The sequence below is a fragment of the Ostrinia nubilalis genome, chromosome Z (assembly GCF_963855985.1).
Source record: "Ostrinia nubilalis chromosome Z, ilOstNubi1.1, whole genome shotgun sequence".
NCBI classification, from domain to species: domain Eukaryota; kingdom Metazoa; phylum Arthropoda; class Insecta; order Lepidoptera; family Crambidae; genus Ostrinia; species Ostrinia nubilalis.
In genome coordinates, this window is record NC_087119.1 from 22,533,400 (window position 1) to 22,556,478 (window position 23,079).

Here is a 23,079-nt window from a genome sequence, read left to right on the forward strand (position 1 = left end):
TGAAGTTTAAGGTTGCTCGAGCGATCGCACCATGACTGGGCACTTATCCTTCGAGCCCTACCTGTATTGCGGTGGCTACGAGCATACGACACACCATATTCTTACGGGATAGCATAGTCAAAGCTATTTGGACGGTAGCAAAACCTGGGTGGTAATGAATCACCTCTATCTGAGAAGACAAGGTGCCGCAAGAAACTGCGGTACGATAGCGCGACTACGAACCAAGTGCGGGTGCATTTGAATTCGCTCCAGGGAAGGTGACAGTATAATTGCCTCCTATCTTCCTTCCTTGGTAATGGCCAGCGTAATAGGGGCGTGAGGCTGCACGGGAGGCATTGTATAGATAGGCCACCACCACCATCTGCTGACGGTGAGTGTGTGTATGGGAAAGCTGTGTACTTCCAGTTGCTCTCGTCCCAACTGTCGCCGTGTAGGCGGGAGAGGTCTTTGTTCCGGAATCTTAAAGTTAGGGTATTTTTAGTGGGTATACCTTATCCTTCTGGCGGGTATGTATGTATGCAATATCATGTAAGCATTATCATGTAATAGTAGCTTCTAAATGCAGTTAATTGAAGCTTTTGTTTGTAAGTGTTACCTGCTTATATTTATTTCTGAATGCCTTATTATGCTTAATAAATAAATAAAATACATTTTATGATTTTTTACTTGTACCTTGTATTATAAAGTAGCATAAGAGAAGAACTTGGTTGCGTTGAGTCTAATAAATGATCCTAGATACTTCAGTCGTTGTATATCATATTTTATATTGTTTTGACTTCACTTTTATCTCCACCAAATATTGCTAAAATACAATTTCTCAGCGTAAAACACCGTTACTGGCACTAACTTATAGACATAAAACAAACTTTTCCAAAGTAAAACATTTGTAGTGGCAGTTACGGCTAGAAGATACTTTAATTTTCCGACGTAAAAATAGGTAAGTGCCACCTACTTATAATAGTAACTTTAATTTTCCCTAGTAAAACAACGCAACTATCTTATGCCTACAGTTAATTGATTAATTTGTCGTTGGTATAATGTTGAGTGAAATAAATTAAGTCAGAAACCATAATAATACCTATTTCCTTCATAAATTACGTATAAATTTACTCGACCTGCGCGAATGAAAATGGCAGTTGCGGGGCTGGGCGCGCGGAGTAAGGCGTGCGGTCCAACGTAAAATTTCTTAACTCCCACTAATGCAATTTTACTGCGGAAATCGTTCTAATTTTGTAGTTGCGGGATTTGTTTTTTGGCGTTTTAAGGTTCAATTTGAATAAAAACTGTATGTTTTTTTAACTGAGCCGTAACTGTTGGGTGCTCTGAAGGTTTTGCAAACAAAAACGGCAAATCACGGAACTGGTAGATACTGAATTGTACGTAGGGACCGTCGCAGTGATGGATTCGCGATCGCTGCGAGCATTCGCCGCGCCTTGAATCATTCGGCGTTCGTTCGTTCGCTCCAAAGATTTAATAACATTGGTATCGCGCAGTTTGCTTACAAAAACAATTCTTTCAATTAATATTAAAATTTATTAAATGTTAGTTATTTTATTGATTTAATTGTATATTATTTCTTCTTTTTTTTACTTATAAAATAGTTGTTTTTAATTATTTCGATTTTAGTTTTTAAGAATAGTGTAACGAAGCGTTACAGTATACTTATGTTATTTTTCAATTATGGTTTTATAACCTCATTACCGAGTATGTAGCCATAATAGCTCATTAGGTTTGTGTTAACTATTACTTACTTTGTCTAGACATAATAATTTACTGACACCCATTTGCCAAATAAGTACGCTGTAGCTAGGGATCATAAAATATCTTTAGGGACTGGGAGTAGAGATGGGTTATACTAGGTAAATTTGATACTAGGTGCACCTATTCCAAGTATTTATTAATACTTGATCCAAATACCTATTCCACCTAGTACGTAGTAATTTACCATACTTGACGCGACTAGTGCGGACTAATCCACGTATTATGACTTTAAAATACAATTTTCTTTGAAAAGATACAACCGTAGTATTAATAATGCAATTTGAAATTGAATAATAATGTTTTTGCTGGCTGTTGATTTATTGATATCCTCCCTTCATACTTCAACAGGCTATTCCTATCTCACACCTGCCTGCGCTCAAATTTGTTTGTCAGACAGAGACGGAGTGAATCTCTACGTTCGCACATAAGCTTAGCGAGAAATACGCGGTGCGCGTAATACACGACTACGGATTATGCAATAATAACCTCTATTACTTTGATGGTAGGGTCGGAAATCGTGTAATTTAAAAAATACTAGGTGGACGACTACGGATTATGCAATAATAACCTCTATTACTTTGATGGTAGGGTCGGAAATCGTGTAATTTAAAAAATACTAGGTGGATCAAGTATTTTAAAAATTGGAATAGGTGCCACTTAGTACTGTAAAATACCTAGTGTGTGGATCTGTTCTAGTAAATACGTCTCATCTCTAACTGGGAGTATAATCGGGACGGCACGGCAATGGATTTTTCTGGTACAGTCAGTGGAATAATGTGCTGGTACAGTCAGCTTCAAATAGTTCTTGACACTCAAAGTAGCCAAAAAGTTCGCAACACGTCTTTGTTACTTAGAATAAGGTTATGTTGTCAAGTCAGTATCAAGCCACCCAAATGGCAAGAACCACTTGGGTGGCTTGATACTGACTTTACCTTATAGATTTAGCGCTATGGTTGATATTGTTGCAGTGTGTTAGTCTCGCTAGTAATCGAGAGAGGCTCGGCCGATTTGTGTGATTTTATTTTTTAAGTGGTCGTTTAAAAGAAAGAAAATAAGGCGGTACGAAGATTCCTGAAGCAGCTTATGTTACATAATTTGTTTTCCAAAGTTACTGCTAAAGATTCATGAGTACGTCTGAAAGTAGAATTAGAGTATTATTGTTATTTTTTCTCTTTATTTGGGACAACAAACAATTACATTGAGGGCTTTGTTTACACTAATATTCATGATAAAATATCTCGATAGAAAACTTCAGTGAATGATAGATGCTATTTATTATCTGTGCCACGATTGATCGGTGAATCCTTTTATTCGCGTTCATTGGAAGAACTTATTAAAGGTCGTCTTGGTTTGCAATATTAAAAACTCTTCATTTACAATATTAAACTCCTACAAAGAATGCTGCTATTATAATCGGCATGTACTTTTAAAGTTGTATTTCTCAAAGTTGAGTTAAGGCACATAATAATAATGGTAGCGCATTTTCTTACATAACTTTTCAATTCCTATCATTGGAGGTCCGAAAATATTTCTCATACAATTTGATACCATAATGATCATTCTTCATAAAAAAATTAAAACCTACATATTTAAAAACATAATCATTGATATTCATAATATCACTAATCATACACTTAGTTTTTAATAATATTTGTTTTCATATATTTTTCTATACTAATGATCGAAACTCATAATCATTCGAATAAATAACTATAATATTCATAAATGTGATGTATCCTAATATTTGTTTTCATAAATTTATTACTCATATGTGTATTTATCCATATTATTGAAAATCATGATGTCTATATTCGTATTAAATCGTATTTTAACATTAAATTAATTTGAAATGGTCCAAAACAGGCAATATTTTGTGCCACAAAACTAACGTGACAGAAACGAATCGCTGCAAAACCGACTCTACATAGTCTTGTCTGCCCTACCCCTAGAGTGTAATTTAAAAGCCGGAGGCGCGGAGGGAGGGCAGCCCTCGCCCGCTGTAACGAGGCTCAGGCGCCCGGGTGAGCCAAGCGTGGGTGCCTGAGCCTCGTTACGCAAGGGCGGAAGGGCTGCACATCCCGCAGCGCCGGAGACGAGGAGATACCAATGCATGCTGCATGCTTGCTTTCATGAAGCATGCTCTGCATGTTTATCTACTTTATTAAATTATACATGATTTTTTTAAAGATACGAGTATGTCTGTTATAAAGTAAATTATTCTGAACAACAACATTATGAGTTGAAGTATGTTCTTAATAACAACATTATTAATGAAAACAATATGATCAATGAATGTTATGAAGAAAAAAGATCTGAAAATAAAAATTATGTATTTTAAATGGTTCTTGGCAGTAACAGTATTGATAAAAAAATTATGATCACTAACTGTTATGAGCTCCGTTGGTAGTAATAAAAATGTATGAATAAAAAAAGTATGAAAAATAAAATTATGAAGAGAGATTATTATGAACACAAATCGGTAGTAAGACAAAGAATAGGATTTAGAATTTTATGTGAGCCAATATAGAACCAATAATAATACCTGAGTACTACGTAGGTACCGTACGTCCAGCAGTGGACGTCATTTGGCTGAAACGAACGAACTACGTACCTACAGAAAGTTTTCTTCGCGAAGGTATTTAAAAAAATGTCGTTAACAATATGGTGTAATTTAGCTTGTCTCAAGAGTCGTGCACCATTTTGTTGACAAATGTCAGTGATCGGTACTGCGCCGAAGCCATAGGGCTGACTTCGGTAAAATGATGTGTGACGTGAGGTTCCAAATGGCGGAGGAAATGCATGAATAAACATGAATTATATTTTGTGTTTCTATTATTATTCAGGCAGTTAAAATACTGCACATTATTAACAATTACACCAAAGTTTTTACATAGGACATAGTTTATTGTCTTCACAATGCAAATGGGTGCGTGCGTCAATGTTCGCTCGTGATTGTCCTGTCGATTAGATATCTCAGGAGGTGCAGTCGCGCGTGTTTTATTTTCGATGCAAACTCGCGGAGATGAACAGGCCTGATTGAGGTAAGTATAGACATAACCGCTCTATGTTATGATATGTTCTAGTGTTCACCTTTTGACGAACCAAACGTCGCGTCGTACATTTTACCATCATGAATGCATCAGAAAGTTATAATAATATTACATACTAGCGGCCGCCCGCGACTTCGTACGCGTGGATCCCGTTTTACCCCCTTCATCTATCTTACGCGGTTTAGATTTTTTCATACAAATGTTTTTTCCCGCTAACTCCCGTTCCCGTTGGAATTTCGCAATATCCTGTTGTAACTAAGCTTTAAGTTTACTAAGGGACCTGCATGCCAAATTTCAAGCGTCTAACTTAAGCGGTTTAGATTTTTCATACAAAAGGATTTTCCCGGTAATTCCTGTTCCTGTGGGAATTTCGGGAATTCCTTTCTTAGGGCACCTCTACGGTACCTAAGCTACGTCCCTTATAAATTTCAAGTGCCTACGTTTAGCCGTTTAGGCTGTGCGTGGGTATGTCAGTGAGTCAGTCATACAAAAGGAATTTCCCGCTAATTCCAGTTCCCGTGGGAATTTTGCAATATCCTGTTGTAACTAAGCTTTAAGTTTACTAAGGTACCTGCATGCCAAATTTTAAGCGTCTAACTTACGCGGTTTAGATTTTTTCATACAAATGTTTTTTCCCGCTAACTCCCGTGCCCGTGAGAATTTCGCAATATCCTGTTGTAACTAAGCTTTAAATTTACTAAGGTACCTGCATGCCAAATTTCAAGCGTCTATCTTACGTGGCTTAGATTTTTTCATACAAATGTTTTTTCTCGCTAATTCCCGTTCCCGTAAGAATTTTGCAATATCCTGTTATAACTAAGCTTTAAGTTTACTAAGGTACCTGCTTGCCAAATTTCAAGCGTCTAACTTAAGCGGTTTAGATTTTTCATACAAAAGGATTTTCCCGCTAATGCCCGTTCCCGTGGGAATTCCTAAGTATCCTATAACCTGCCCAGGAGTATGAAGAATAATTGTACCAAGTTTCGTTAAAATCCGTCGAGTAGTTTTTGTTTCTATAAGGAACATACAGACAGACAGACAGACAGACAGACAGACAGACAAAAATTTTACTGATTGCATTTTTGGCATCAGTATCGATCACTAATCACCCCCTGATAGTTATTTTGAAAATATATTTCATGTACAGAATTGACCTCTCTACAGATTTATTATAAGTATAGATTGAGCATATACCTAAACAAATGCTCTAGTCTCTACTTAGCTCATAATATTTATGTGTTCATACATAAGTAGAGGTTTTAAAATTAGAGTAAAAACAGCCTTTTAGACTACGTCGTTATTGGTCACACCACCATTCAGTATTAAGTTATAAAGCAACAAGTTGGCTCTCAGCCAGACAATTTAACGAACCAGGATAGTGTATAGTACACACGTGAAGATATTTTTCGTTGACTAACTAACGTTAAAGTTCGTTTCAATTTTTTTACTGATTTGTGATCAGAATAAGCTACTTAATCAACTCCCTAAATATGGCGAGGATTGAAATCAACACCCTGTAATTACTCATCTATCAGAGCTAATGTAATAAAGGTGAGTAAACAGAGCAACCACGTGTATAGAAGTATTTTAAAATTCAAAGTTTAATTCTTGTTTCGTAATATTGGCCTTAGTGACCTAATCACCGCAATTGGCGTCATATAGGGGTCGCAAACCGGGATACCGAATTTCGAAAATACCGGAATACCGGGCCAAATTTAGGTCTAATTAATACCGGTATTCATTTCACAAAAACCGGGATTTTCGGTATTTTCGGTTTTAGTAAAATAAATAAAAAACAAATACAAATAGAAAAATTTACGCGCCATTTAATTCAAAATACGCGCGCGCGAGTTCGTTTTGAGTTGATTGAGTGATAATAGTCGACATAAACTCCGCCGCCGACGTCCTGACACCTCTCATCGAAAATATCTGGATGGAAGAGGAACTCCCAGTGACTGGAATAAGGGGCTTTTAATTACTGTGCCAAAGAAAGGGGACCTAAGCCAGTTTTGCAATTGGAGAGGTATCACTTTGCTCTCGATACCGTCAAAGGTTTTCTGCAAGATTATCTTGGATAGGTTATCGGGGGCCGTTGAACCTCTTTTGCGTAGGGAACAGGCTGGCTTCCGCCCGAACCGCGTATCATCTTGGAGCAGACATCAGAATGGCAAAGGGAAATCTATCTTACCTTTGTAGACTTTGAAAAAGCCTTTGATACGCTAAAGTGGGCAAGCATATGGTCGCGACTCACTGACATTGGTGTCCCGCCGAAAAATATCGATCTACTGAAGGCCATCTACAAGAAATATTCTTGTACTCTCACTCACGACGGCCTCATCTCCGAAGACATTGAGGTGCATGCGGGCGTCCGGCAAGGCTGCCTGCTTTCGCCGCTTCTCTTTCTGGTTGTCTTGGATGGAATCATGTGTCGTGAAATCAATCCAAAATTGATGACCTACATCGAGAGGCGGGCATCACGGGGCTCAAAATTAACTGCCGGAAGACACAAGAGATGCGATCTGGAGTGAGGAATTGCACACCATTACGGATTGGTGCAGAGCATGTGGAACGAGTCCACAATTGTACCTACCTCGGGAGCGTCGTGTCAGAGACTGGAGGTACCGAAGATGACATCACTTCGCGCATTGCCAAGGCTAGAGCTATCTTCGCACAACTTCGCCCCGTATGGCAGTCACGGAAACTGACCCGAAGGGTCAAAATCAAAATTTTCGGGTCCAACGTTAAATCCGTTCTGCTCTACTATGGGTGTGAAACGTGGAAGGTCACCAAGGTCATCTCGCACCAGCTGCAGGTCTTCGTCAACCGCTGCCTTCGCCGAATTCTCGGCATATACTGGCCTGAGAAAATCTCCAACGTCGAGCTATTGGAACGCTGCCACGAAATTCCGATCGACCAGCAGATCAAGCGCCGCAAGTGGAACTGGATTGGCCACACTCTCCGAAGAGATCCCGATCACATCCCCAAGCAGGCTCTGGATTGGAACCCCCAAGGAAAACGCAAACGTGGTCGCCCCAAGCAAACTTGGCGGCGCACTATGGCAGACGAGGCGAAGAAGATCGGCAAGACTTGGAGTGAGATCAAACGCGAAGCTCAAGACCGAACGCGATGGAGGACTGCTGTTGACGCCCTCTGCCCCATCTAGGGGACATAGGACCTTAAGTCAAGTAAGTCAAGAGTGATAAAAGTTTAGATACTTTACTGTTTCTACCATCTTATTACAAGGCCCAAAAATTTAATCTAGACTTAATAATAATATTTTGATTACCTCTTTATAACTCAATTTGATTTGGACTGAATTTTGTTTTATTTAGAAGATAAATTAATTTAGGTTAGGAACCTACTTACTATACCTCCGCAAACTAACTTTATTATACTAAATTTGCTAACTTTAGCTTAATCCCGGAAATATCGAAAATACCGGATTATCGGTATTCGTCTAGAGCCAATACCGAAAATACCGGTTTTGCTGAAATGATTCGGTATTGCGACCCCTAGCTCTATGTATATGTTACAGTCAAACCACTTTTGACTGCAAAAATCAGTCAAAAGTGGTTTTGACCGATTATGAGTTTTGACTGACCTATAAATTAAAGCTTTAACTAAATATGCTACTGTCGCTAATCGATGCACGTGTGCTGCTGAGAAGCACAATTAACTGTCAATTTGCTGTCGAGCCTTGATAACATTTCTGTAATAGTGCAATGCAGATAACGACAGATGAGGTCCAAACTTAATCCTCTTTGCAATATTGTTAATTATCTGCCATGCCCTCAATTCATTTAGGGCATATCACACAGGAAATCAGATACCGCAAGCTTTAATTAATCCGTTCACAATGGAACCCTATGATGAACAGTGTCCATTCAAAACTAGGCTTTGTAGTTAACTAGTTACTTAATATTGCGCCAAAATAAAACTGAGTATGATGCGTTAAGGGAATATCTGCGATTCATCAAAACAATTCGTATTTTGTATCAGGACACGAGACACACAATCGCGGAAATCCATTTTTGCGCAAAAAGACGCTTGTGCGAAGATACGAGCGCGAAAGACACTTGCGCGAGGACACAAGCGAGAAAATCCATTTGCGCAAATGGACGCTTGCGCGAAAAGACGCTTGTTCGACTGTACGTCCCAATCAGAGAAAAAAATGCTTCACTCATACATTGGGCAACTCGATATGGGAAACAAAATTTTAATAAGTTGTGTAATAGGACGAGAACATTGTACTGAATACAACGTTCAGCATTCTTTTACGGGTAAAAGATTAAAAACGTAGCGTCCGAGATAGTGATCCCAGTTCACCCATAAAATGGTTGCCGAAGCATTCTTTATGACCACGTACCTATATAGTAGGTAATTTTTTACTTTATTACGTGAAATATTAAGCAGCAAGTAAACTTTAAGTCGGACAACTATTTGATAAAAGTATTTAAGTGTACAACGTAAAACTAGCCGAATGAAAAGCTCCGCCGCACACCTGTCGTGAAAACTTGCACTGAAACTTGCCACAAGTTGCAAGTATTCTCTCATGTGGTTCAGACAGACAAATCCCTTGCCAATACCTTAAGAACTGTGTACCAAATGTCTAATTCAGTGTCAAATTACTAATGGGTTAGAAGATAGACTCGATTTTAATTCGATCAAAATATCATTCGCTCTTCATTAAACCTCGACTGCCTAAGGGGCATGTATTTAAAGCAGCGACTAATTAATCTGATTTAATGTTTATAAAATAATTAAAGTGGATAGAAACCTACTCGTATTAGTTACAGTATTAAGTAAAAACTAGCAGCATTAAAAAATCCATTATAAGCTTTGGTGGCATCGAGTTTTTCTTTTGGCTATTGAATTTAATTACAGCTGCTCGTACATCAGAGCCAGAAAGGTTTTTTTAGATGGAAGTCTACGATAGCCATAAAATATATTATTATTTGTTATCCCACTGATAATATTAGTTGCTATGTCATTACTCCGAGAATATCAATCATGGTCATAATAATTGTCCTAATTAAATAAATAACGTAAAATTATTGTTCTACTTTTCAGTGTAGGTACTTTTTGGAGTCAGTTCAATTTTTAAAGACGGTTTTTTTAAACGCAGTTTATTTTTGCCAATAGGTAATACCCTATAAATTTTTCATTTGCCTCGATAATAATAAGCTTGCCTAAATTAATTATTGCTCGATAGCTGTGGCCTTTTAAATCGCCTCAAACGCAATGGTTTGATTTCCAGTTAGATAAAATTGATTTAATCTTTAAAATATTATAAACCCTCGACTGCGTAGCCAGACATATTATGTTGCCTCAGATTGACAGTTTTTTATATTCCGCAGTTTAAGGGATAATAGACAACAAGAAAACATCACATAACACTAGTCCTTCACCTTTAACCCTTGATATTAAATTATATCACATCATAGAAATACAACAGAGGCATATAGACAGAGGCCCTTGCAAAACCAATACCTCACAGATCTTTGTCACAACGATCCGCTTGCATCGTTCGCTGTAAATTGCGCTTTGTGACGCGATATCGTTTCGTCTAGTACCTAATATGATATTCCAAGTCCCCAACAGGCTCCATTTGAAAGTGAATTTAAGCCTCAAATGCTAGTTTAAAATGGCTTGAAACTATCGGAGATGCGTCGCGGAGGAGTTTGTGAAGCCGTCACAGGTTTATGTTATCAAAGCCCCTTATGCTGAACTAAGCGGTTTATGGTCACTTTCTATCAAAGCGGGAACTAGTGTTGAAAGGACTGCTTTGAGGGTTCTAGGACCCATCTGTACGAGTACAATGCACAGCAAATCTGTGCAAAGGAACGTTTGCTCGATGGTTTTCTAGGAAGTAAAAAGAAAAAGCTTTTTATGGTAACATAGGTAGTAATGTTATTTTGTTTCCAATATTATCACAAGTTTTAATTAAACTTGTATCATTCAATTTGTGAATTAATTCATTTACAGAATAGGAATGCTCTCGACGACGACATCGTAAAAGTAGCAGGGAAGTGCTGGACGCAGGCCGCTACCAATCGATCAACGTGGAAAGCATTAGGGGAGGCCTATAGTGGACGTCCTATAGCTGCAATGATGATGATGATGATGAATTCTCTCTAAATTAGATCATGAAGTAGAAATACTTATGGACGATAAACTTTTGATCACTTTGAATTTCATCTGTAGTCGAATTGGACATTTGTATGTTTTCTGATTGAAATCTTTAATCAGATACTGTTTACTAGCTTTGACCTTTACTTGGGAGCCAATATCAATTTTGAGTTACGACATTCAATTGGTGAGTTATATTATTGACAATGATTTTTTATTGAATCCGCGTAGCCTTAATTAACACATCCGCCTGAAACCCGTCACATGTAATTTCTTGCAAGTATAATTGTTATAAGGATGTTTCAAATAGTAGTAAAAGAGTACTTATTATTATTCTGTGTTAAGGCGCTACCTCGTAAAATTTGTTTTCAACAAGCTCCGCCTATTCCCCCCGCAGGCTCCGCACCCGCGAAAGCGTCACTCGTCGCGACGAGTCGCTCGCTTCGTAAAATCAGAGAAAAATTTGAAATTGAATGAAAACGATCATGGAAACAATGGAGTCGCGTCACACATTTCTTTTTTTTATTTTATTAGTTGATGTACAGTGTTATTGGTCCATATTATAGGTTTGCGTTAAATATTATGATGCAGTCAAAACTCATAATCGGTCAAATCAACTTTTGACTGCAAAAATCTGTAAAAATTGCTTTCAATTGATTTCAAATTTTACCATTTATTAAAAATTCATACAAAGTATTAATAGAAAATCATCATAAAAGTATTATAATTAATTTTATTTATTCATTTTCCAGATACCATTTATGTTAGTAACAATGTTATAAAACATTTTTTAAAGCGTAAAGTTTATGTGATTTGTGGGTATAGGCACAGAATAATAATAAGTACTACGTACAGAAGTTTTACTTCGCGAAAGTATTTAAAAAAATGTATGCTCAATGTCATTAACAATATGGTGTAATTTAGCCTGTCTCAAGAGTCAAGCTCCATTTTGTTGACAAACGTCAGTTATCGGCACTGCGCCGATGCTATAGGGCTGACTTCGGTAATAAAATGATGTAACCCTGATGTGACGTGAGGTGCCAAACTGCGGAAAATGGCGGAGGAAATACATGATTTAGCATGAATTATCATGAATAATATTAACTACTTATTTACCTCTCAGTGTCTTGAGGCAACTTAAAAAAGTACATTCAGTGTTTTTATTATTATTTAGGCAGTTAAATACTGCGCAGTATTTAGTACACCATTTTCTTTATTTTCTTCCATCATACACAAGAATATGCGTGCGTGAGTCAATGTTCGCTCGTATGTGAGGCCTTGTCGAATAGTATCCTGTAGGTGGGCCATCGTGCGTGTTTTGTTTTCGATGTAAACTCGCGGAGATGAACAGGCCTGGTATAGGTACAAAATGATGACACCTGATGTACGAGTATGTAAATGTATGTTAATTTAGAAGTTATCGTTAATTTGTAATTACAGAAAAAAACAGGGATTATGAAAATGAAACAGCTTCCGCGTTGTGAATAAAAAAAATGTTCTTTTCAGTTATTGTCTCTAAATGTGTTCTACATAACGTAAACTTAGGGGATTGCAAACATTAGTTAGTTCTAAAAAAGTCAAAAACATGTATCCGAATCTCCGACTTACAACTTTAGTGGAGCGATTACAGAAAATAGTGGCCTATTAAGTACATGTTTTTTGTGTTATTATGAAAGCTCAGAAAACTGCGCAGTTTTTAAAATTATTTTGGACCTATGGAAGTTATTTTCTTTCTCAAACTTTTAAGTTGAAGATTTTAGAATGTTCTGCTAAAAGCATATTTTTTATGTTTCTAGCAAAAATTTTGTATCTTGCATCAAAGATGATTATTTTTTTCAAACATCTGCAATTAATCAATCAAGTCGACCCAAAAAAAAGATATGTTTCAAGCCTACTAGGTCATAAAATTTGAAAAAACCAGCCAAGTGCGTGTCGGACTCACGCATAAAGGGTTCCGTACCATAAAATGAAATTAAAATTATTATTATTATTTAATTTAAGTTATTTGTATGAAAGATTACGCGGTACCTAATAAGCGGTTTACGATTTACGAGGTATTGAAAAAAACTACTTACTAGATCTCGTTCAAAACAATTTTCGTTGGTGGTTGTTATAGTAATGTATTTATTTATTTAAACTTTAATGCCAATATAAATTTGTACATAAGGCGAACTTAATGCACTAAAGCATTCTCGACCAGTTTACCCTTCAGTTTAATGTACCTCATATTAATATTATTATGTTTTTTTTTTAGATTTTTCATTTTCTTATTTTAGAAGTTAGAGGGGGGGACCAACTTTTTTCCACTTTGGAAGCGTCTGTCACGCAAACTATTCGGTTTAGAAAAAAATATTTTAGAAACCTCGATATCATTTTTGAAGACCTATCCATAGATGCCCCACACGTAAGTTTGATAAAAAAATTTTTTTTGAGTATCAGTTCTAAGTATGGGGTGCCCCCAATATTTTTTATTATTGCATCTTAATCATCTCGTAAGTCCCCGCGTACTTGTACAAGTACATACTAAGCATAGTAGTTCAGACCTGACATTTAAACTACATAGCAAGAGTAACTGCCTAATGTACTTACCCAAGTACAAATTTTTGTTTCCCCATTTACCGGGTAGTTTTTTTAAATTGGCAAAAATGATACGACCATACTCATTCAATAATCTTTGTTAGACAGGTAACGTCAACTGTCAGTGTCAGTGTCATTTTTTCGCAAAAGGATCACGAAGTCGGATTGCCGGCCGGCACGACGATAGTTTATCTGTTTATATTAAAGTAATCTTTTGTTTTTTGTCTTATTTTTTAAATGTATCAGTAAATATAAGTTATAGTTTTTGTAAATTAAACAAAATATAAAAAAGAAACTTGATATTTTAGGAGGTTCATGATCGGTCAAAATAATTTGTACTTGATAACTTAATACGTTAGGCGTTTGTTACAAAAATAATTGTATGAAAGTTGTATAAGGTATGAAATTAGCGTTTGTTTTTTCTTCAATGTTCATTACTATGTAATTTCTTTCATAGTATAGCTCTGTCCATCATTCTTTTTTTATTTGAAATTTGACTTCAAGGGCTTACTTTTACGTATAAAATGTTAAACTTAATTTTATTCTTTAAATTAGAATTTAATCTTCAAAGGCAGCTCGTCCTAATTGTCGTCCGTTTTCATTAAACAAAAATAAATATATTTATACTGATACCAATTTTCAAAAAAATGTCTTAATTTTTTTATAGCTTAATGTTGTTTCAATCTACCTACAAAACATGCTAACAAATGTAATGCTTAACTAAAGCTTACATAGGCAAATATTTATTGTTATAAATAAATTTTTAATACAGTTTAAGATTCGTAAATATAGATAAAATGTATATTTTATAAGTTTTTAACAAGCGAATTAGCTTAAAAACAGTTAAATGATCATTTTTATAACAGCCTAGGATTAAAATGTACACTAGAACTGTTTTGATGTAACATTATTTTACGAAATAAATATATTTTAAAATTGAAAATTGAATCTACCTACAAAATTGTATAAAATTTGAATTTATGGTTTTTTAAAAAATCCCAAAAAAATAGTATGGAAAAATTCTCCATATAAACGCTAAGGCCAAATAATTTGGTCTCAAAGACTGAATTTTATAATTATTGCTTATTTAAGTGACGTTTAAAAGAAAAATATGATTTATTTTTAATACTTACCTAAATAAACCTTTGTCTTAGTGATATTATTTTTACACTGTATAAAAAGCCTAACGTACTTACAGGAATACAAACTATTTTCAATATTTTTCTTTTACAATAAAAAATACAAAACATAAGGTCTAAAAAACTATGTGAAACCGTCAATATTTTATCTAGGTCTGAAGCACATTTCTTAGTTTGTACTTGGTATAGTACAACCGGCAGATATGAATACTGCTGTTGAAAAAACACAGGACTAACGAGCATTAACGAGAATTAATGCGGTTCACAGAATACATCTACCTACCAAGTTTCAACAGTATAGCTCTTATAGTTTCGGAAAAAAATGGCTGTGACATACGGACAGACAGACAGACATGACGAATTTATAAGGGTTCCGTTTTTTGCCATTTGGCTACGGAACCCTAAAAATCACAAAATTAACGATAACTTCTAAACTACGAAAAATAACCCTATGTATGTTCGTAGAAATCGATAGGTCTAGTCCTCACCTATCACCTGCCTTCGGCTTGACACCTTACAAGAAACAACCTATAGGTACTTAAAATACCCAACAATTTCATTTCGCAACGCAAGTAAGCTATAATATAGGTAGGCCTACAAAATTTATGTCAACATTTTATATGTATAAAATTTTATGCTCTAAAAATACATAAAATAAAAAATATTAAATAATGACTCTTTTTAAATGATCAAAAGCTTGTCGCGAGATTTAGGTAGGTAGGTACTTACGTGAATTACCAATTTGGTTTATTTACTTTTTTTTTCTATTAAATTACGTAATTAATGTATCTTGGTTTACACAAGTAAATCTCGCAATAAAGTCATATAAATTGGGTAATGACTAATAATTAATACTAATAATAATAATTATTATTTTTAATATAATACCAAAAGGTACTTAATTGTTACGGTTTTTACTTAACATTTTCCAAAAACGATTTGGTACGAGTAAGTATCGATACTTGCCGACCGATACTGCAATTCATTGAATAAAATGTTAAAAAATAAAAACACTCGATTTCATAAAAAATATATTTTTTGTTGGCGTTAAATAAAAATAAAATTGTTATACTGTGCAACTCCACTCTTTTTTGTTCTTTTTTTTGTGCTGTCATTCTAGTTTTATTCCACTTTGTTCACCTGATTTCAGTCGACATTAGCAGTCGCCTAGAAAACACAGGTCAACAGATGGGACATTTTTCATTGATCAAGTGGACTTAATTATTTCACCGACATAAATAATGCTAATAGATTTATTAGTGCCTAAAACTTGCTCTGAATTATTATTTGTATGCAATTTATGATGTAAGTATGTCAATTAAACATAATTATGCTAATAAATATGTTTCAATTTGTCACCAGTTAACTCACTACGAGGTATGTATTGTTTTACAGTCTTATATTCCCTGTGACATGATGTAGGTATACAAATTTTATTACTTGTGATTACCATTAAACTGATTTAAAATTAAGCTGCCTCTAAATTTGACAGTTTCTGATATAAATTATCACTCCACGGGATTTTACAACAAAAACTATAATGGTAAATAAGATATATACCCTCCCGATTTCTGTTGTTCCTAGTTTCTGATATCACCCAGAACAAAGTGGAATGAACCTAACGTTCGACGATATTAACTGTCATTGTCAGTGCCACCGAGCGCACGTCCGTCCTCATCAAAGTTTTCGGCCGACTGAATGCCTCGCACACAGAGGGATAGAAATATGATTTCTCAGTGCGAGGAAAGGGACAGCAATAGCGCGCGCGGCGCGGAATAAAATAACGTAAGCGACAAATCGGAAATCATTTATTTATTGAAAAACCAAACTGTATTTAAAAAAAAAAACTTGCCACTTATTAGAATCGGTTATTACCTTACCAATATAAAAATTTGGGTTTTATACATTCGCCTATCTGCTTGTATAACTAAAAATAGAGTAATAGAAGGGATGACCCTTGGAATTTTTTTCTATCGAGAAAATTGTTTCCATTCATGTTTCGGCTCTAGCCACATACTAGATATATTTGTCAACTATAACATATTTCAAAATAAGAACATAAAATAAAGGAAAAGTACGAATAAAACTAATTCTGCGCTTCTTTAAAACGCCCAATATTCGCAAGGCATCACCTTAAAAGCACCGAGAACTTAATTTATCCATAGCTATACTTAGTAGCTATGTATATGTATTATTAAGAGAAAGTGCTTACTATGTAGGTACCTGTAGTTTATGGAATAAATGACTATGACCATAACCTGTTACTATTGTTTTAAATTACTATGCTTAAATAATTTAAAATGTAGAAATGTTAGCAGATTCAGCAACTAAAAGCTTAGATTTTCAAGGTCTTGTTTTTAAACAAAGTTTTCTAAAATGCAATGCGCTGCACAAATGGAATTTTGTCGCCCTATCTGCAACGTTCCAAGGTAAAACAAAAGAGAAGTCGACAGGAACAGCCCCGAGCGATCGCGGCATGATGAGCTAGATTGCTTATGCATTTTTTTAACGCCCGATTTTCCGTCCAGCGCCCGTTTTCTTTTTTCGGATGCGATGTTTGGAAAAAGGAATATGACAACACTAAAGGCCGAACATGTCCAAAGGCTCGCTCACCTTTTAGGGTCTCATACATTTTTTTAAAAACAAAAGCCTTTTGAGTTTTTTACACAGCCTATCAATTACCAGTTTTGCAAAATAATACACTTCTTGACTGAATGTTGAGGCCAGAAGGGGGCAACCTTCAGAGACTGCAAACAAATCTTACCCCCCTTACTGATCTGCTTAGGGTTGCGTGGTTGGTAGGACCGATTAATAAAAATATATCACGAGGACTGGTCAGTGGTCAATCTATCTGGTACTTACCATTATCCGGACACGCGGTGTACTGGACGCCACAGAAGTTCCTCTCCATCCTGATGCAGATGCCGTAGTCCTGGTTGCTGAGCTGCAGCCCCGATGCAGGGTCGTAGTTGAACGAGCGCAGCTGTCCCGACACACCCGTGTAGTACTGGAGGCAACCTTCATCGGCTAAAAAAGTATCGATGTAATAGGGACAATAAAAACTTGCAGTTGGGACAAAATGAACTAATGGTAAAAAAAACTTTTTTAAAAACAAGCTTTATCCTGAAATGCAGATGTATTAAAACGAAAAAAATAATTGTATGCTTGGTTCAAAGAATTTCAAAAGCTTGTATCGCGCATAGAATTTATTCCTCTTTTTTTCTGTTTACAAGCTTTCGAAATTCTTTGAACCAAGCATACAATTATTTTTTTTGTTTTAGTTATCTGCATTTCAGGATAAATCTTGTTATTAAAAAAAATTTTTTTATTATAATTTTATTTTACACTTTTTAGTTGTATCTCAATCTCTGGGTCATTATTTAGCACCAAAGTGCTCGAGAAGTCGAATCCAACGAACCCAAACTCGATAAGATTCCGCCGTTTCGTTTAGGAGTTTCTATGGCCACCTCCTGACTCCATCATCAGGACCCTGGACATCATCTAGCACTCATTCTTTTTTCATTGTACGTCAATGATATCCCCAAATATCCGAATACAGATTTAGCCCTCTTCGCGGACGACACCGCACTCTACAAGTCCGGACGTAATCGGAATTGCGCCATCTTGGCGCTCCAACGCGCAGTCACACAAATAGGCGAATGGTTCTGGAAGTGGCGTATCGAGGTACATCCCGAAAAAAGTGCAGCAGTGTACTTTTCTAGGGCTTTGTCTGCGAAACGTCCTCCGGTTCGCACTCGTCCTAATGTCCCCACCCATCTCACCTTATTTGACCAAACTATTCCTTGGAAGAGTGAGGCCAAGTACTTAGGTGTCACCCTCGACCAGAGATTATCGTTCGCTCCGCACCTCAGACGCGTCTTGAGCCGTGCAAACCACTACACCCACCGACTCTTGTAGGAAGGAAAAGTAAATTGTCACTTAGAAATAAGTTGACAATTTACAAAACCTGCATCCGTCCAGTGTTGACTTACGCCAGTCCGGTGTTTGCTCACACTTCCTGCACAGTCCTTAAGAAATTCCAGACCCTCCAAAACAAATTCTTACGCCGAGCCGCGGATGCCCCGTGGTTCGTGCGTAACACGAATCTCCATAGAGATTTCGAGATCCCATCGATTGATCACTTTATGAAAGAAGCCTCTCGCCGCTACTTTGATAAAGCAATCAACCACAAGAACCCTCTTATCGTTAGCGCCGCCACGTATAAATACCCCAGAAAGATGTCGCTGCCCAATAGCGATGACCTAGGCATGTCCTAGACGACCCGGACGATCCTATTACCGAATTTCTGAACACAGACAGGCCGGTTCTCCCCAATCCGACCCCGGACACGGCCTGAGCCGAGGTCCGAGCCTACCGTGGCGCCCTCAGGCCGCGTCCGTAGTCCCCCTCGATCGGGCCCACTAGAGTGAGCCCACCGTAGGCTGGACTTTGGTCCAATACCGCGGTGGGCAACCCTCTAGTTGGGTTCGCCACTGATCGGGCGCCTTATGCGCTCAATACGGGCCGATCGTGAACGTCGGTCTGCGACCGACGCGGACGAGCCTGGGCTTTGCTTCGCGAAGCCCACACTCGGCCTAGTCGGCACGCGCACCGACGATGGCCGAACGGCTAGAATCGCCAATCTGCCCGGTGAAGCTAGAAAAGCTCTACAAGCTACAAGCGCGCGTCCCTTAAAAAAAATCATCTAGCACTAAACTGCTTGAAAAGACAAATCCAACGAACCCAAACTCGATGAGTTTCTGCCTTTTCGTTTAGGATTTCCTATGGCCACCTCCCAAATCCATCATCAGGACCCTGGACATCATCTAGCACTAAACTGCTCGAAAAGAAAAATCCAACGAACCCAAACTCGATGAGTTTCTGCCGTTTCGTTTAGGAGTTCCTATGGCCACCTCCCTAATCCATCATCAGGACCCTGGACATCATCTAGCACTAAACTGCTCGAAAAGAAAAATCCAACGAACTCAAACTCGATGAGTTTCTGCCATTTCGTTTAGGAGTTCCTATGGCCACCTCCCTAATCCATCATCATGACCCTGGACATCATCTAGCACTAAACTGCTTGAAAAGACAAATCCAACGAACCCAAACTCGATGCGATTCCGCCGTTTCGTTTAGAAGTTCCTATGGCCACCTCCTGACTCCATCATCAGACCAGCTCAATGGTACCATAACATTGCATTGTCATCGTACTTACATAAGTATACCAAATTTCAGCTCAATCGGTTAAGGAGAAGTGGTCTTAAATTCAGTTGCAAGATTTGTCCCACACATACTAACAAGTGAAGCAATAAAAAGCAGCAGATTTTTTTTTCTAACTAAAATTAGTAACACACACCAATATGTGACTATATAGTGATGAGTCTTAACAAGAACCATTCATTACGTTTCAAACATCCCTCAGTATATACGACTGCAGTAACACAAAATTAAATTCAAATAGTTTGTACATAGGCCCATTCCAGGGCACTTACACACGACCCAAATATAACTTGTCCTACCACCACTTCAGGACAACATATGGGCTGGTGCTGAGAAGTGGCGAAAGAAACTCAATCACCTTTGTCAGCCTCTTTTTATTATTACAAGCTTTATATTGACTTCACTTGTTAGTATGTGTGGGACAAATCTTGCAACTGAATTTAAGACCACTTCTCCTCAACCGATTGAGCTGAAATTTTTGGTATACTTATGTAAGTACGATGACAATGCAATGTTATGGTACCATTGAGCTGGTCTGATGATGGAGTCAGGATGTGGCCATAGGAACTCCTAAACGAAACGGCGGAATCGCAAGATGATGTCCAGGGTCATGATGATGGATTAGGTGGCCATAGGAACTCCTAGACGAAACGGCAGAAACTCATCGAGTTTGGGTTCGTTGGATTTTTCTTTTCGAGCAGTTTAGTGCTAGATGATGTCCAGAGTCCTGATGATGGATTAGGGAGGTGGCCATAGGAACTCCTAAACGAAACGGCAGAAACTCATCGAGTTTGGGTTCGTTGGATTTGTCTTTTCGAGCAGTTTAGTGTAGAGGACGTCCAGGGTCCTGATGATGGATTTGAGAGGTGGCCATAGGAAATCCTAAACGAAAAGGCAGAAACTCATCGAGTTTGGGTTCGTTGGATTTGTCTTTTCAAGCAGTTTAGTGCTAGATGATTTTTTTTTTGAAGGGACGCGCGCTGGTAGCTTGAAGAGCTTTTCCAGCTTCACCGGGCAGAGTGGCGAGTACAGAAGGTACTCTAGCCGTTTGGCGATCGTCGGTGCGTGTGCCGACGAGGCCGAGCCCAGGCTCGTCCGCGTCGGTCACAGACCGACGTTCGCGATCGGGCCGTATCGAGCGCATAAGGCGCCCGATCAGTGGCGAACCCAACTAGAGGGTCCTTAATGATCTCCAAATATATGTAACACCTAAATGTACCTACTTAAGGAAGCAATAAACATATTGAGTATTGAGAGGGTTGCCCCCCGCGGTGTTGGACCAAAGTCCAGCCTACGGCGGGCTCACTCTAGTGGGCCCGATCGAGGGGGACTACGGACGCGGCCTGAGGGCGCCACGGTAGGCTCGGACCTTGGCTCAGGCCGTGTCCGGGGGACGGATTGGGGAGAACCGGCCCGGTTCATGTCTGTACCGTCCGAAATTAAATGCAGGGCCTCGTACTCGCCGGCGAGTACGGTGTAACGAGCTACTGTGTTGTGGAGTAGTTGGCGTGCTTAAGGCAATGATGTCTGTGTTCAGAAATTCATTAATAGGATCGTCCGGGTCGTCTAGGACATGCCTAGGTCGTCGCTATTGGGCAGCGACATCTTTCTGGGGTGTGTACGTGGCGGCGCTAACGATAAGAGGGTTCTTGTGGTTGATCGCTTTATCAAAGTAGCGGCGAGAGGCTTTTTTCATAAAGTGATCAATCGATGGGATCTCGAAATCTCTATGGAGATTCGTGTTACGCACGAACTACGGGGCATCCGCGGCTCGGCGTAAGAATTTGTTTTGGAGGGTCTGGAATTTCTTAAGGACTGTGCAGGAAGTGTGAGCAAACACCGGACTGGCGTAGGTCAACACTGAACGGATGCAGGTTTTGTAAATTGTCAACTTATTTCTAAGTGTCAATTTACTTTTCCTTCCAACTAGTTGGTAGAGTCGGTGGGTGTAGTGGTTCGCACGGCTCAAGACGCGCCTGAGGTGCGGAGCGAACGATAATCTCTGGTCGAGGGTGACACCTAAGTACTTGGCCTCACTCTTCCAAGGAATAGTTTGGTCAAATAAGATGAGATGGGTGGGGACATTAGGACGAGTGCGAACCGGAGGACGTTTCGCAGACAAAGCTCTAGAAAAGTACACTGCTGCACCTTTTTCGGAATTTACCTCGATACGCCACTTCCTGAACCATTCGCCTAATTGTGTGACTGCGCGTTGGAGCGCCAAGATGACGTAATTCCGATTACGTCCGGACTTGTAGAGTGCGGTGTCGTCCGCAAAGAGGGCTAAATCCGTATTCGGATATTTGAGGATATCATTGACGTACAATGAAAAAATAATGGGTGCTAGATGATGTCCAGGGTCCTGATGATGGAGTCAGGAGGAGGCCATAGGAACTCCTAAACGAAACGGCGGAATCTTATTGAGTTTGGGTTCGTTGGATTCGACTTCTCGAGCACTTTGCTGCTAGATAATGACCCAGAGATTGAGATACAACTAAAAAGTGTAAAATAAAATTATAATAAAAAAAACTTTTTTAAAAACAAGCTTTATCCTGAAATGCAGTTGTACTAAAACAAAAAAATAATTGTATGCTTGGTTCAAAGAATTTCGAAAGCTTGTAGAGCAAAAAGAAAAAAAGAGGAATAAATTCCATGCGCGATTGTTTTTAAAAAAGTTTTTTTTATTATAATTTTATTCAATCAGATACAGCAATTTATTTAACTTACTTGACACGTAATAAGTACGACCTAGGCAGGTAAAGTCCACGCACTCTTGTCATTATCCGACATTATATTATGTACGAGTATGTATCTAAAATCTAAATACATATCACTAACAAAAGAATTAGACATTGATGCCTCCGACTACATTATGTTTTGAACACTGTGTGACTGAGTTGTCTTGTTTATATCTTTCAGTCCATTTTAAAGCAGTCGGGTATTTTGTTTTTCAAAAATATTTTTTAAATAATCATTTACTTTATAGCATCCGTTTTCATAAGGATTAAGTATCTTCATGGAAAAAAAACGTCAAAGGGATAATACTCGTAAGTACCTTTAGTGCCTTTTTGCAAAGCAATTATTTGTAGGTTTTCTTCACCTCTATACCTCTCGATGCTTTAATTATCGGATTATGGAGGGAGATTTTTAATTATTTTCTATTGGAAAGTTGGAAAAAGATATTTTGTTCGGAATAATGA

At 37.9% G+C, this 23,079-nt stretch overlaps 1 protein-coding gene across 1 annotated transcript in view; it reads right to left on the reverse strand.

Moving 5' to 3' along the window:
• Positions 1-23,079, reverse strand: part of LOC135087195 (uncharacterized) — a 212,684-nt gene that overhangs the window by 183,636 nt on the left and 5,969 nt on the right. The window contains exon 6 of the mRNA XM_063982034.1: positions 17,519-17,683. Within this exon, the coding sequence (XP_063838104.1) occupies positions 17,519-17,683 (165 nt within the window). The remainder of the gene's footprint in view (positions 1-17,518; positions 17,684-23,079) is intronic.